Genomic DNA, 17072 nt, shown 5'->3' on the forward strand with positions numbered 1-17072 from the left:
AAATGGTACAAATAAAGTGCAGCACATGCAAAGAATGCAACGACTGTGGGAACTTTAACATTTGAAAGGATACTATGGCAAAGTTATCGCTTTCCTTATTCAAACTGATTTTTTTTTGTTGCATGAATATATGATTGACCTGAAGAATGAAAGCTATATCATACACTTGGAAAATTATGAGCTTTATCACACTCATAGACACTAGGGGTGTGACAATACATTTAGCTCACAAGGTGAGACAAAATGCAGATACCTGGTTCACTAGAACGAGACAATGTTTTAATACTTTAAGAATTTTTCAAATGACAAAATGTCTTTTAAATCACAAAAAGTAAACCAATGCAGTTGTATTTTGAAATGTTTTAACTAATCTAGTGCTTAACTAATGATTATTTTGCTAATCAAGTAATCTACTGATTATTTTGACAAGTAATCTGATATTTCTAAGTAATACAAACAGAACTAAGTGGAAAAACAGGTTTTAATATGACTATATTTATATATAAAGTAATGATGAGGCAATACTAATTGGCCTCAAATAAAGTATCAAAACACAATGTAATATGCCTATATTTATAACAAATACCTGCAGAGGGCGCCAACGGCCTGGTGAGGTTTCATGTGATTCAACGTTTAAATCCATTTAATTTTAATATTTGGCCACATGCAAAGTCAAAAACTTTTATTTTGAAATCGCGATGTACAATAAATCACATATTTAGAAATGTTGATGGATTCTCCTGTGTTGGCATAGGTTTAAATGATTTACGAGTTTAGCCCCTTTCACACATACGGGCTGCATCCGAAAACTTAGGCAGCTGACTTGCTGCCTTGCTGCCGTATGAAGCAATGACTTTGCAGGCAGCGTTTTTGCACGAAGGCACCTCATGGAACTGATTTCGGACAGGCTTCTGAGGCAGAGTAACGGTTTAATGATCTACAGAAAAATATAGAGAGCTTTGGTGATAACCAAGTGAATATTTAATTACTTTAATTACTGCAATATTAATTTCTCGCTAGAAATTACATAAAAAGTGGAAAACATTGATCAAAAACGTACATTTACATGACCACCGACTGCAACTTTCAGACGCCATCTTTATTTTCTAGCTTAACTGTCACAGAATGGAACGCACAGGATTGTGGGATATCAAAGGCAGCGAAGGATACATCTATGCTGCCTTCAAAAATCGGCCAGATGAAGGCATCTCAGGAGACAGGAACTGAAGCTAACATTGAATTCGGATGCAGCCACAGTATTTACTGGTAAATTACCATTAAGAGATCATGTGTGAACAGGACCTTTTCAAAAATCCCGATAAATTTGTTCTGGCAATCATATCGTTCTTATGGAGATGACATGATTACTCTGAGCTGTTTACAAAGCTCCGCTGCTTTAATAGCTTTTCATTGTAAATATAGATTACACTAGATGGAAATCTTTGACCATTGCGCCTCGCAGCTTTTTCAATGTGTCGCGCTCGAGGCCCAGGCTTCTTTTCCATTCATCAGCTGCGACTCTGCAATTGGATACTAATGCGCCTCATGTTTATAAAAGCAAAAACTTCTAATTGGCTAGTAATGTTAGTTTGGTTGAGAGTGAAAGCTGTGTTCCTCTCATACATTGGTAGGTGAACTTATGAACTCGAACGTGATATCAACAAGTGTTTTTAAATGTAAGACGACTATCTTTTTTTCCCCCGCATCCAAACGCCGCACACCGGAGATCCGGCACGGTGCCGGAGAACTTTAAGCCCTGCTAACTATACCTCAAACTTATTAGCAAAAAAGTGGGAATTTTCCAGAACAACATGCAGTTACACAGTAAATCCATAGTCTTAATGTGTTTTGTCTAAAGTATTTAATGTCTTAAGTATTAACAGTTATGACATAGTAGTAAAGGCCATCTAATAAAGTGTAGGGCTGGGTAAAAAATATAGATATCTCGATATTAATCGATTCTCTTTTTTACGGAACGATATCGATTCTTAAATCCCAAGAATCGATTAGTCTAGCCTGTTTTCAGTTAATGGATGGAACATTGAAGGGCACCTCCCATCCAATAAATCACAATAAGTATTGTGCTTTGGTGCTTTTAATATGAAACAAAGTCCCAGGTTTCAATTTATGTCCATTGTATTGCAATATTCAAACAGTAAATGCCGTTTTGGCATGGTTTAATGTGGAGTGACAGATCGCTGTAGCACCTCAGTTCAACAGGCGCAGCAGCGCGAGGCGCACGTGAACTGATCATCTCCTCCACATTAATTTTTCAGCACAAAATAAACATGACTAAACATCTGAAGGCAAGTTAAAAGAGTACAACTTTACAATCCGTATCCTGTCTCATGTAATCGCTCAATCAGTGTTTCAGCCTCGCAAAGACGTCAAATAACATCTTGTAAACAATGTCACGTATATGTATTATTATCCGATATTGAATCGAATCGAAAATCGAATGCTTGTGAATGAGAATCGAATCGTGAAATTTGTGTCAAAACCCAGCCCTAATAAAGTGTTATCATTTTCTCCAAATATCTAATTAAAAAAAAAACATTTAATCTGATTAGTCAGCCATGCATGTGCAGCACCCATTGAAGCTTCCCCACAGCTGCCTAAATAGTAATTTAATAAGTGTATAGTCCTGAGAAAGATCTGTGCAGCACTTACTCTTGACATCCTCCAATGATTCCAATGCGTCCGTCCTGACCCTTGTGTTTTTTGGATGTAAGTGGAGGAATTGTTTTTCTTACAAGAGGAATCACACTGTCCATTGCTGTCGTTCCCAGAGAGAAAGAGCGCTCTATGACTGAGACAAGAACACAGTGACAATCATTAGCTTAAACACAAAGCAGACCAGCTTAGTTCAGTTCCATGCATTGGGATAAGACTAGTTGATACACCAGTCATTTTAAAGGTTTGTACTTTGTTAAAAGAACTGTTTCAACCAAAATGAAAATTCTGTCATCATTTTCACATAATTTACTTATGTAAATTCAAACCATGTTGTTGCTTTTCAACACAAAAGGAAAACCATTTTGAAAAACTTCAGTTCTCTTACTTCCAACAACTGTTCATAGTCATGAGGTTTGCCACGCTCCAAAAAAAAAATAAAAAAAGTCATATAAGAACAATAAGCTCATACAACTTCAACAAGTGTTTTTAAATGTAAGACGACTATCTTTTTTTCCCCCGCATCCAAACGCCGCACACCGGAGATCCGGCACGGTGCCGGAGAACTTTAAGCCCTGCTAACTATACCTCAAACTTATTAGCAAAAAAGTGGGAATTTTCCAGAACAACATGCAGTTACACAGTAAATCCATAGTCTTAATGTGTTTTGTCTAAAGTATTTAATGTCTTAAGTATTAACAGTTATGACATAGTAGTAAAGGCCATCTAATAAAGTGTAGGGCTGGGTAAAAAATATAGATATCTCGATATTAATCGATTCTCTTTTTTACGGAACGATATCGATTCTTAAATCCCAAGAATCGATTAGTCTAGCCTGTTTTCAGTTAATGGATGGAACATTGAAGGGCACCTCCCATCCAATAAATCACAATAAGTATTGTGCTTTGGTGCTTTTAATATGAAACAAAGTCCCAGGTTTCAATTTATGTCCATTGTATTGCAATATTCAAACAGTAAATGCCGTTTTGGCATGGTTTAATGTGGAGTGACAGATCGCTGTAGCACCTCAGTTCAACAGGCGCAGCAGCGCGAGGCGCACGTGAACTGATCATCTCCTCCACATTAATTTTTCAGCACAAAATAAACATGACTAAACATCTGAAGGCAAGTTAAAAGAGTACAACTTTACAATCCGTATCCTGTCTCATGTAATCGCTCAATCAGTGTTTCAGCCTCGCAAAGACGTCAAATAACATCTTGTAAACAATGTCACGTATATGTATTATTATCCGATATTGAATCGAATCGAAAATCGAATGCTTGTGAATGAGAATCGAATCGTGAAATTTGTGTCAAAACCCAGCCCTAATAAAGTGTTATCATTTTCTCCAAATATCTAATTAAAAAAAAAACATTTAATCTGATTAGTCAGCCATGCATGTGCAGCACCCATTGAAGCTTCCCCACAGCTGCCTAAATAGTAATTTAATAAGTGTATAGTCCTGAGAAAGATCTGTGCAGCACTTACTCTTGACATCCTCCAATGATTCCAATGCGTCCGTCCTGACCCTTGTGTTTTTTGGATGTAAGTGGAGGAATTGTTTTTCTTACAAGAGGAATCACACTGTCCATTGCTGTCGTTCCCAGAGAGAAAGAGCGCTCTATGACTGAGACAAGAACACAGTGACAATCATTAGCTTAAACACAAAGCAGACCAGCTTAGTTCAGTTCCATGCATTGGGATAAGACTAGTTGATACACCAGTCATTTTAAAGGTTTGTACTTTGTTAAAAGAACTGTTTCAACCAAAATGAAAATTCTGTCATCATTTTCACATAATTTACTTATGTAAATTCAAACCATGTTGTTGCTTTTCAACACAAAAGGAAAACCATTTTGAAAAACTTCAGTTCTCTTACTTCCAACAACTGTTCATAGTCATGAGGTTTGCCACGCTCCAAAAAAAAAATAAAAAAAGTCATATAAGAACAATAAGCTCATACAACTTGTGCTCTATATCGGGGTCTTCTGAAGCCATCTGACCTTGAAATTCAGGCTTTTATTCCCCAAATCGGTCTCTCTACTGTAGATCCTAATTCTCATTCTCCATTTTACAAAATCAATCCACTGCATCAACTTCAATTACAATCCATTTGGAACCAATGCCTTTTTAGCATCAATGACATCGAAGCTGCTACTATTTTTAAATCTTAATGTGGACGCAAATGATATTTCAGAGCTTAAGCACTAGGGAGAATTATCAGTGAATAATGACTAAAATATCAGTTTGTTCCACATAAAGCTGTAATATTGCTTTAGAAGACTTGGAATATGGCTATACGGACCACTTTTATGTTTTTGGAACGGTTTTGGTCACAATATAGCATCATTGTATGGCAAATAGATCAGTGCACATTGAGTTAAGCACATTAAGGTAATATTAAGACGAAAAAAGAAAACAAAGCTTTTCATTAAAAAACAAAACAAAAAACAGAATTTGACTTGATTTTTCATGTGAGGAGTTAGAAAATACATAAATACCCTGAATATTAGGGTAATATTAAGTCAAAGCATTTCTTAGTCCAGTTGTTTGATGAGAGAAAAAGACAAAATGTAGTTGCAACAAATGCTTTAAAAATCTGTACAACTACAGCAGTGGATGTCTATTATTCTGATGATGGCACAGACTGGCAACGATCTTTGGTTGACCAATCAGCGGAAAGGGGGCGTGTCATGCCTGGCCACATATGGAAATCTAATAATCAAGTGGTTTATCTAACTTTTCTTCTTTCAATATTCAAAGGGGTCATTAACTGAGAAATCAAAATTCCCTTGATCTTTTGATATATGAGATCACTGTACTATAAAAACATCCTGTAAGTTTCAGAACAGCTTATATTAAAGTGTCAGTAAGAACTTGGTGGACTTCATTTTACCACGGATTCAAGGCACAATTCGACAGGATTTTCAGAAAGAGTGAAACAAAAAGACGATGCGGTGCGGAATATATTGGATCCGAGAGTAATGTCACACTACACAAGTGTGAGTAACTGTTTTTATAATGTGGTCACTATTGCTTTGTCTGTTATTACTGATCATTTGAAATGTACTGAGTATTTATGCTTTTTTAACCTAAATCACAGCAGTGTCCATCTATAAAGGATGTAGGCTGTCAAACACGCACAACTGTTAGCCAATCATAGCAGTGGCCGTTTACTTCCGAGTTTACAATCCGCCACGCCTATTAAAACAGAGCGTTTCGATAAGGGGGATCAAAACAGGGCAGAAAATAGCCTATTACTGCTAAATTATGATGGATTTTTTTTATGTAACAAGCTTGATAACACTGTAAGTGGACCTCAGAGAACAATACAAAATAATAAATAATGTTCATGACCCCTTTAATAAAGTATCTTTCCTACACCTCAAACAATAGAGTGTGTCAATGCCAAGGTCCTGGGTTTGATTCTCAGGGATTCCCAAGCACTGGTAAAATATAAATGTGTACTTCGATTGCAATGTGAGTCATTTTGGATAAAAATGTCTGCCAAAATGCATAAATGTAAATCAAAAAACAAATGACCCCACCGCAATGTGCACGGACCAAAATACCGGGTTCAAAATTCTTTCAAATCACTTTGTGTTCCAGAAAAGAAGAAGAAAAGAACAGTAATAATACAAATAACGTCAGAATTTCCATCTATGGGAGAACTATCCTTTTCAAAGAATTTTAGCAGTAAAACATTGGTTTAAATACCGGCTTATAACTTTATAACAAATGGCAATTCAAAATAAATGGCAACTCTACATGAACATTGAGTTTCACCCTCTTCCATGAGCAGACCTGGGCCAGCTGGTTGGCTGTGGCTGGCAAACTCGGTCAAGGCAGGTGGATGGTTACGATTCCCACAAGGGGGATGCGTGAGGGGTACGGTGGGGTTAGTCTGGGAGATACAAGAGGGCTGCGGAGTGGCCTGCGGTGCAGGAGAAGGTGTGCTAATGCCAGCAAAAATCTGGCCCAACATCTGTAGCATCTGCAGCTCCCTGGAATGTTCCTCCTCCCTGCGTTTATCCTCAGCCTGAAGACGCTGTTCCTCGAGCCTGTAGAAGTTGTCTTCTGCTTCCATGCTCTGCTCCAAGAACTTCTCCATCAGCTTCTCTAGCGACATGTTCGCAAAGCGCTTCTTGCTTCTCCGTGGCCTGCTGGACGAGGTTGCCGGCGGGTTGGTCTTTGTCAGGCTGCTCTGTTTGGTTGGAAACGAACCTTTGAAAGAAGAAAACACAAATATTAACACGCACACACACACATGGGAAACCAGACTGATTAGGCTAAAGATGGCAGATCATTGCTTTCTGACGGATCAGAATAAGTTGACATACTCATGCCTCCCACTGTCACTGGAATGGGGCAGGATGGGTACTCAGTTTTGACCGGATGCTCCATAAAGGAGCATTCACCACTGCCATCCATGTGAGCCTCCTGCAAGAGTTCAGTACTCTCAGCATCTTCATCCATCGTTTCATCTCCCCCAACAGCTACACTATCAATATCCTGCCTTTCTAATAAGGATCTATTGCTCAATATCCTCTCCATCTCGTCGTAGAACTTGCACATCTTGTGGTACTGCCCATTTTTCCTGGATCCCTCCTTCGCTTGGAAATACTGCCTCTTTAAGCTCTTAACCCGTATTCTGCATTGGTCTGGTGTCCTATCGAAGCCCAGTTCGCACAAACGGTTCGCGACGTCTCGGTAAACGTGGCTGTTCCTAAAGTTTCCGTCCAGCGCCGTCTGCACGTCGTGCTCACCCCAGATATTCAACAGCGCTCTGGTCTCCATGTCCGACCACAGGAAACCGCGCGTTGCATTCACTAACATGATGGTCGAAGCAACCGAGTCCGAATGCAAGTCGGTTTCGCATTGATCAGGCGGCGAGATCTAGGCCTTGTTTTGACGACGTTTCATGCAGTTTCCGAGTGCATCGCGACAGAGGCCTCGCCGTGATTAACGGAGCTGCTTTCTGCAAAGCTGCTCAACTTAGCCAGTGTTTACCGCGCCAACAACAGCGAGAACGTCACCGCAGTGTTGTGTACTACGTCACCACAACCTTGCGCTTCGCGGCTCAGCGATGAAAACAGTCGAATAGCTTCGACAATATCTCCAAGAATACATTTAGGAAACAACAGCTTCGATTTGTAAGCTCACTTTGTTGTGCTCGGGGTTTGGAAATGTGAGTGGTTTGGAAATGTGAGTTATGCTTGAGAGTTCGAGTCAAACAACGAAACCGATAATAAAATTACAAAATACAGTGCGGTCCAGCGTGATAACATGCGATTCAACTTAAACCTGATAATATCTTAAATGAATGCATGATGTTAAATAAACACATTTGTGACATGTGAACACCTCTGGAATCATACTGGACAACACAAATCATCAGCCTTTGCACAAACTCGCGGAGTTCACTCGAAATACTGTAATTACATTAAAAATGCATTCAATTAAAAACCAGTGGAAGCATTTGGACCCCACTGTATGTGTATCCTGTGGCACCCGACTCTGCATTTACCTCTATCATACAGCAACACTGCTGCAATTGTAATTACAGTTACCACGCCGAGAAGTGAACATTTAAGTCCATGCATTCCGTCCCTCTCAACCTATTGATAGTTTGATAAACTCCGATCTTACCAAGTGCCAGACTTAGTGGCTGTTCAGAGAAAATGAAGGTAGCACGTTTGAGAAGATTCATCAAGTTCTCGGGTAAACAACCACTGCTCAGGAGGAGAGTGAGAGCTGCGGAGCTTTGTGCGGGGCTTATCTGCAGTATCCAGTCAGATAACAGGAACAAAGTTCAGGCTGTGTTCTGATTATAGTTCTATTGTTACACGACTTCACTCGATCAGACACAAACAGAAGAGCTGCCCTCTCTCTATAATCATCAGACTTCCGCTGACGCTCTGCTTATGCGTCACGACATAAGCGAAATTCAGTCCACATTTGACATGAAATAAACCCAAGTCAGTGCTGCCCACTGTAGCACTGAAGCCTGGTTACAAGGATATTAAAAACGACAATAACTGCGATATTTATTTAGCCCCGCCTTTGCCGTTCACTTCCTGTGACGTTGGCACTGAAGTTAAATTGCTCCGCCCGCCACCTTTGGATGGGAAGCCTGGGAAGTCTGATTCATTTAGGCGAATCGGTTCTTTTGAACAATCCATTTCAAAGAACAAGTTACAAAAGTGATTCGGAGATTTCTTAACGCTAGGGCCTAATCGTGTCATCATATGATCTCTGACATCCCAGCATACCCTTACATATTCAAATACACCTTTTAAAATGTAAGTTTTATATTATTGTATTCCCCCGTGTCCCAGTTTATTACGTTGCAGTCGTCCTTCAAATTATAAAAAAATAAAGTCACACATATAATTCTTATTTACATTAAACAATAATACAATTAATTTTTAAACAGTGTTTTTTTGTTTTTGGCTCGAGTATCGCTAGAAGTGATTCAGTCCGATTTTTGAACAAATGGTTTTGCTCAAACAATTCATCGAGAAGATTTGACTCAAAAGAATGATTCGTTGACGAATCGGACAGCGCTACTGTTAAACCCGACTTGAAAGTTCTGAAGTTAGAAAATCGGCGTCGTTACCAACGACTATATCGGGGAAAACACTGCTATTGAATTTCGCAAAACACACGAATGTGGTCTATTTCGCCAAACTTTGGACGGAGCCCGTCAGACTGCAGGTAATTAGACCATGCATTTAAAGCGCTGAGATCGATAGCTGGATTGTTTATATGGCGATGTTACCTGTAAGAGTAGAGTCTGCGTGAGTGGCATGTGTTTGGAGACATGTCTCGAGCCTCAAGGACCAATAAACCCGACGTGAAAGTCGTCATTCTGGGGGACATGTACGTGGGAAAGACTTCTCTCCTCCACAGATACACGGAGAGGAAATTTAAGGACACTATAAGCACGGTCGGAGGGGCGTTCTTCCTCAAACAGTGGGGACCCTACAACATTTCCATATGGGACACTGCAGGTGAGCTTTTTACACTCTATTTAGTAAAACGGATAAAACGGAGCAAGAACATGCTATTACAGTGTGTTTTGCAAAAGCTGTATGTAAAAGAGAATACCAAGTCTACCAAGTCAGCTAAATAAACACACTTATAATTTCAGATGAAAGTGATATCAATCATATCTGTGTTTTATGTGTGTGTGTTTCCTGAAGTTCTGCTTCATATTTGTTGGTATTTGTTGCCTGTAGAAGTTGTCTTCTGCTTCCATGCTCTGCTCCAAGAACTTCTCCATCAGCTTCTCTAGCGACATGTTCGCAAAGCGCTTCTTGCTTCTCCGTGGCCTGCTGGACGAGGTTGCCGGCGGGTTGGTCTTTGTCAGGCTGCTCTGTTTGGTTGGAAACGAACCTTTGAAAGAAGAAAACACAAATATTAACACGCACACACACACATGGGAAACCAGACTGATTAGGCTAAAGATGGCAGATCATTGCTTTCTGACGGATCAGAATAAGTTGACATACTCATGCCTCCCACTGTCACTGGAATGGGGCAGGATGGGTACTCAGTTTTGACCGGATGCTCCATAAAGGAGCATTCACCACTGCCATCCATGTGAGCCTCCTGCAAGAGTTCAGTACTCTCAGCATCTTCATCCATCGTTTCATCTCCCCCAACAGCTACACTATCAATATCCTGCCTTTCTAATAAGGATCTATTGCTCAATATCCTCTCCATCTCGTCGTAGAACTTGCACATCTTGTGGTACTGCCCATTTTTCCTGGATCCCTCCTTCGCTTGGAAATACTGCCTCTTTAAGCTCTTAACCCGTATTCTGCATTGGTCTGGTGTCCTATCGAAGCCCAGTTCGCACAAACGGTTCGCGACGTCTCGGTAAACGTGGCTGTTCCTAAAGTTTCCGTCCAGCGCCGTCTGCACGTCGTGCTCACCCCAGATATTCAACAGCGCTCTGGTCTCCATGTCCGACCACAGGAAACCGCGCGTTGCATTCACTAACATGATGGTCGAAGCAACCGAGTCCGAATGCAAGTCGGTTTCGCATTGATCAGGCGGCGAGATCTAGGCCTTGTTTTGACGACGTTTCATGCAGTTTCCGAGTGCATCGCGACAGAGGCCTCGCCGTGATTAACGGAGCTGCTTTCTGCAAAGCTGCTCAACTTAGCCAGTGTTTACCGCGCCAACAACAGCGAGAACGTCACCGCAGTGTTGTGTACTACGTCACCACAACCTTGCGCTTCGCGGCTCAGCGATGAAAACAGTCGAATAGCTTCGACAATATCTCCAAGAATACATTTAGGAAACAACAGCTTCGATTTGTAAGCTCACTTTGTTGTGCTCGGGGTTTGGAAATGTGAGTGGTTTGGAAATGTGAGTTATGCTTGAGAGTTCGAGTCAAACAACGAAACCGATAATAAAATTACAAAATACAGTGCGGTCCAGCGTGATAACATGCGATTCAACTTAAACCTGATAATATCTTAAATGAATGCATGATGTTAAATAAACACATTTGTGACATGTGAACACCTCTGGAATCATACTGGACAACACAAATCATCAGCCTTTGCACAAACTCGCGGAGTTCACTCGAAATACTGTAATTACATTAAAAATGCATTCAATTAAAAACCAGTGGAAGCATTTGGACCCCACTGTATGTGTATCCTGTGGCACCCGACTCTGCATTTACCTCTATCATACAGCAACACTGCTGCAATTGTAATTACAGTTACCACGCCGAGAAGTGAACATTTAAGTCCATGCATTCCGTCCCTCTCAACCTATTGATAGTTTGATAAACTCCGATCTTACCAAGTGCCAGACTTAGTGGCTGTTCAGAGAAAATGAAGGTAGCACGTTTGAGAAGATTCATCAAGTTCTCGGGTAAACAACCACTGCTCAGGAGGAGAGTGAGAGCTGCGGAGCTTTGTGCGGGGCTTATCTGCAGTATCCAGTCAGATAACAGGAACAAAGTTCAGGCTGTGTTCTGATTATAGTTCTATTGTTACACGACTTCACTCGATCAGACACAAACAGAAGAGCTGCCCTCTCTCTATAATCATCAGACTTCCGCTGACGCTCTGCTTATGCGTCACGACATAAGCGAAATTCAGTCCACATTTGACATGAAATAAACCCAAGTCAGTGCTGCCCACTGTAGCACTGAAGCCTGGTTACAAGGATATTAAAAACGACAATAACTGCGATATTTATTTAGCCCCGCCTTTGCCGTTCACTTCCTGTGACGTTGGCACTGAAGTTAAATTGCTCCGCCCGCCACCTTTGGATGGGAAGCCTGGGAAGTCTGATTCATTTAGGCGAATCGGTTCTTTTGAACAATCCATTTCAAAGAACAAGTTACAAAAGTGATTCGGAGATTTCTTAACGCTAGGGCCTAATCGTGTCATCATATGATCTCTGACATCCCAGCATACCCTTACATATTCAAATACACCTTTTAAAATGTAAGTTTTATATTATTGTATTCCCCCGTGTCCCAGTTTATTACGTTGCAGTCGTCCTTCAAATTATAAAAAAATAAAGTCACACATATAATTCTTATTTACATTAAACAATAATACAATTAATTTTTAAACAGTGTTTTTTTGTTTTTGGCTCGAGTATCGCTAGAAGTGATTCAGTCCGATTTTTGAACAAATGGTTTTGCTCAAACAATTCATCGAGAAGATTTGACTCAAAAGAATGATTCGTTGACGAATCGGACAGCGCTACTGTTAAACCCGACTTGAAAGTTCTGAAGTTAGAAAATCGGCGTCGTTACCAACGACTATATCGGGGAAAACACTGCTATTGAATTTCGCAAAACACACGAATGTGGTCTATTTCGCCAAACTTTGGACGGAGCCCGTCAGACTGCAGGTAATTAGACCATGCATTTAAAGCGCTGAGATCGATAGCTGGATTGTTTATATGGCGATGTTACCTGTAAGAGTAGAGTCTGCGTGAGTGGCATGTGTTTGGAGACATGTCTCGAGCCTCAAGGACCAATAAACCCGACGTGAAAGTCGTCATTCTGGGGGACATGTACGTGGGAAAGACTTCTCTCCTCCACAGATACACGGAGAGGAAATTTAAGGACACTATAAGCACGGTCGGAGGGGCGTTCTTCCTCAAACAGTGGGGACCCTACAACATTTCCATATGGGACACTGCAGGTGGGCTTTTTACACTCTATTTAGTAAAACGGAGCACAAAGCACAAGAACATGCTATTACAGTGTGTTTTGCAAAAGCTGTATGTAAAAGAGAATACCAAGTCAGCTGACCTAGCTAAATAAACACACTTATAATTTCAGATGAAAGTGATATCAATCATATCTGTGTTTTATGTGTGTGTGTTTCCTGAAGTTCTGCTTCATATTTGTTGGTATTTGTTTTATCCTGATTTATAGGGCAGAACTGCTTTCTCACAGTAATAGTAATGTCCTTTTTTATTTTGTGAATATCAGCACTTTTTGTTTCTTATTCAGATGGTATGTAACTGGCCCTGTCATGGGTTAAGTTTACAGAACTTGACCTACTTTTTTAATATATATATATATATATATGTCATATGGATACAGTGAGAGTGAGCTTTATTTAATCTGCACATTTCACCTTCCTTTTATGTAAATGAGTAAACCTGAAGATAAATGTTTTTGGTCAATGTTTGAAAACTTCACCCATTAAAGGCAATTATTTAACAAGCCTTTTGGACTCTTGTATAATAATAACACTCGGATTTTATTAATCGAATATGGATGACACAGGAATTAACAATGTATATAGATAGAAATATCTATCTATCTATCTATCTATCTCAAATGTAAAAAGGATGTCTTTTCTCAGTAATTTCCTGTGAAATTTTATCCTGTTCAGATGACAGATGACCCCGTGTAGAGCTGTTTGCTTTCTTAACAGGCAAAAAGTCACATGCTTGTGTGCAAGTCAGATGAGTGTGTATTGAATCTGTGTGTGTGTGTGTGTGTGTGTGTGTGTGTGTGTGGGGAAACTAAAGGTTTCACAGGTCACTCAGGAGTGGAGGTTTAAGAGGGATGAAGGATGTTCACAGATAAATTAAGAAGTTACGAAGCTTTTTTATTCTCAGTTTTGAATGTGGCCTTCTTTGTGTTTAGTGGAAAAACCTGAATTTCCAAAAAAATAAGTACTAAGCATACAGTGTCATTATATGAGCAAAATGACATGTCAAAATGTTATTCCTTTTGTTTTATTTATTAGATCGAACGACCCAATACATTTTTTGTCTCTGCCAAAGTTCCGTAATTTAAGTCCGTATATATATATACTGTATATATTAGGGCTGCACGATAAATCGCATGCGATATTTAATGCGCATCTTGTCAGTAAAGCCGCTTCTGTAATCAGCGGTAAATCTCCATCACTTGCGGGCTTTCACATTGAGCAGCATTTACTACACAGAGCCGTTGTTCACTGACAAGCTGCGCAAAACCACGTTCATAATCGCAAGATTTTTGTGGTTTGTGCTTTGGTACTTTTAATATGAAACAAAGTCTTAGATTTCAAATTCTGTCCATTGTATTGCAATATTCAAACAGTAAATGCTGTTTTGGCGTGGTTTAATGTGGAGTGACAGATTGCTGTAGCGCCTCAGTTCAACAGACGCAGCAGCGCGTAGCGCACGTGAACTAATCATCTCTTCCACATTAATACCAGCTTCAGCACAAAATAAACATGACTAAACATCCGAAGGTAAGTTAAAAGAAAGCGTACAACTTTACAATCCATATCCTGTCTCATGTAATCGCTCCATCAGTGTTTCAGCCACGCAAATACGTCAATATAACGTCTTGTAAACAATGACATGCAACGTCACATTTACCTCAGAAAAACAAATTCGGTGACCATAAACTCATTAGTTAGATAGAAAAATAAACTGTAGAGAGGGGCATTTTTCTAAATGTATGCACCATATCACATATTCATTATACATTTTTACTGTTCTTCAATGTTTAATTTATCTTTGAATAAATCCATCAAGTTTTTATGACAGCCACCATTATGTTTATATTTCAAAAAACAAATTGAAGTAGAAATATTATTGTTATTGTAACTTTATTATTTAAAAAACTTCATTAAGTGTAGTTTTAACAAATCAGTCAATTTTACCCTTCAATATTATAGTAATGTAGCACCAACTGACTCTCATGTATATTTTACAGCATTAGTTGGAATGTACTGTACCTGATATATATTCAAAATAATCGATATTGAATCGAATCGAATCGGTAATCGAATCGAATCACAAGCTTGGGAATGAGAATCGAATAGAATCGTGAAATTTGTGTCAAAACCCAGCCCTACTAAAAATGTCCCCCTTCAGGTCATAATACACATGCATTTTTGCTGTGAAATCTTGAATGAATTTTATAACGTTAGAATATTGTTAACGTTTTTATTGTTATTAATCTTTCAAGATGATCATTTTTCTGGACTGAAACAACTTAGGTTTGCTTGATTATCCATACATAATTTTATAGAAAAATAATAATGTGTATATAAATATAATGTAGGGCTGTCACTAATGATTATTTGGGTAATCACTCGATTATTCCGATTAATCGATTAATCGGATAATTTTTTGTGGTAATTTTAATAGACCTAAGCAAAAAAATTACTTTAAAATCACTTAAAATACATATATAATAGCAATGAGGCAATACTTGGTTCAAATAAAATATCACAAGCAAGTTATCATATGGTTTTATTGAACAAAACAGTTGAAATACATACTGTAATAAAACAATATAATAACTTGCGTACATTATGTATTATATCAAATGCCTGCAGAGGCGCCAACAGCCTGACAATTGTTTTTACACTTTACAGTGCGATCTAATCCTTGCTTAATATTGACTAAACAACTTTAATTCCAATGTCCACTTAATCTTTACTATTTGGCCACTTCTTTATGATAGAAATGCTACAGCCGCTGTCATTTCTTGAACAAGAACATGTGGACATAAAAAAAAAGTAAACTCAGAGCAAGGGTTTAAACTTATATTTTGAAGTTGTGATGAACAGTTAGCATATTTAGAAAGATTTCTAAACGTATTCTCCTGTGTTGGCGTAGGATTATAAATTATTTACCTAATCAGTCTGACAGAATGGTGTTGAATGAATTGTTCCCAGATGAACGTTATAAGCAACTCAGGCTCACAGCATATGCAGAGATGGAGTTTGAGATGCTCCACACATGTAAAAGATAACTGTTTGTGTGGAGCAGCATTTACTGTGAATGGAGCCGCTCTGAGACGCAAGTAACCTACACGCATAGAAATAAAGCACATATTAAACCCACAGCACATATATTTATTTCATTGAATCGCAGCTTTTGTGAATTCATAATAGCACTATGCTTTATTATGATTGCTAAATGGTTTGAATATTTCTTGCAGCCTTAGAAAACGGTCTAATAATAGTTTTCACAGATTCTCGTCTGTGGAATATGCCACGTATTTTGCCGTTTTTTTTTTTATTGTTTTATCGAGTACTCGAATTTAATCGAGGAATCGTGACAGCCCTAATACAATGCATTATCAAATATGATACATCAGGCTTTTGACATTTATTTGTTCATCTCTCAATCATCGTCACCATATTGAATTGCATTATGTTTTGCCCCAAACAATAAAAACTGCAGAGCTTTGATCATAAAACTAAGCATTTAAATATCATCTTGCTAAGACATATTATTGGACGATATACACTGACAACTGATATTTATAATGTAAGTAGTCTGTTATACTGTTATAAAGATATCATTAATTTACATTACAATCAGAATCAATCTTACTTTATGCCCACATAAATAATACCTTATGCACCAAATTGCATATTTTTGTTTGAATGAATGAATGAATGAATGATGCATTTATATAGCGCTTTACTGTGTATTGTTGTACACCCAAAGCGCTTTACAATCATGGGGGGGGGTCTCTCCTCAACCACCACCAGTGTGCAGCATCCACTTGGATGATGCGACGGCAGCCACAGGACAGCAGCGCCAGTGCGCTCACCACACACCAGCTACAGGTGGAGAGGAGAGAAAGTCATAGAGCCAATCAAGTGGATGGGGATTATTAGGAGGCCATGATTGACAAGGGCCAGGGGGGCAATTTGGCCAGGACACCGGGGTTACACCCCTACTCTTTACGAGAAGTGCCACGGGATTTTTAATGACCACAGAGAGTCAGGACCTCGGTTTAACATCTCATCCGAAAGACGGTGCTTTTTGACAGTATAGTGTCCCCGTCACTACACTGGGGCATTAGGACCCACACAGACCACAGGGTGAGCACCCCCTGCTGGCCTCACTACTCACTCTTCCAGCAGCAACCTAGTTTTCC

General features: G+C 39.2%; 2 protein-coding genes across 5 annotated transcripts in view; one reads left to right on the forward strand and one right to left on the reverse strand.

Annotated features, from left to right (window-relative positions):
- Positions 1–8141, reverse strand: part of naxd (NAD(P)HX dehydratase) — a 15353-nt gene extending 7212 nt beyond the window's left edge. The window contains exons 1-3 of the mRNA XM_016505305.1: positions 7015–8141; positions 6461–6898; positions 4163–4301 (exon numbers count right to left, since the gene is read on the reverse strand). Of these exons, the coding sequence (XP_016360791.1) occupies positions 4163–4301; positions 6461–6898; positions 7015–7510 (1073 nt within the window). The 5' untranslated portion in view covers positions 7511–8141. The remainder of the gene's footprint in view (positions 1–4162; positions 4302–6460; positions 6899–7014) is intronic.
- A 1060-nt stretch (positions 8142–9201) lies between these two features.
- Positions 9202–17072, forward strand: part of LOC107702796 (ras-related protein Rab-20-like) — a 16715-nt gene continuing 8844 nt past the window's right edge. Inside the window, exons 1-2 of one of the 4 annotated variants that reach the window (XM_016505234.1) lie at positions 9202–9391; positions 9468–9687. In XM_016505234.1, coding sequence (XP_016360720.1) covers positions 9498–9687 — 190 coding nt within the window. In that variant the 5' untranslated portion in view covers positions 9202–9391; positions 9468–9497. Of the gene's footprint in view, positions 9688–12375; positions 12862–17072 lie in introns of those variants that run through there. The other 3 variants (XM_016505230.1, XM_016505223.1, XM_016505214.1) reach the window with 3 other exon arrangements.

This window comes from Sinocyclocheilus anshuiensis, unplaced genomic scaffold, assembly GCF_001515605.1.
Source record: "Sinocyclocheilus anshuiensis isolate Anshui unplaced genomic scaffold, SAMN03320099.WGS_v1.1 scaffold1094, whole genome shotgun sequence".
Classification (NCBI taxonomy): domain Eukaryota; kingdom Metazoa; phylum Chordata; class Actinopteri; order Cypriniformes; family Cyprinidae; genus Sinocyclocheilus; species Sinocyclocheilus anshuiensis.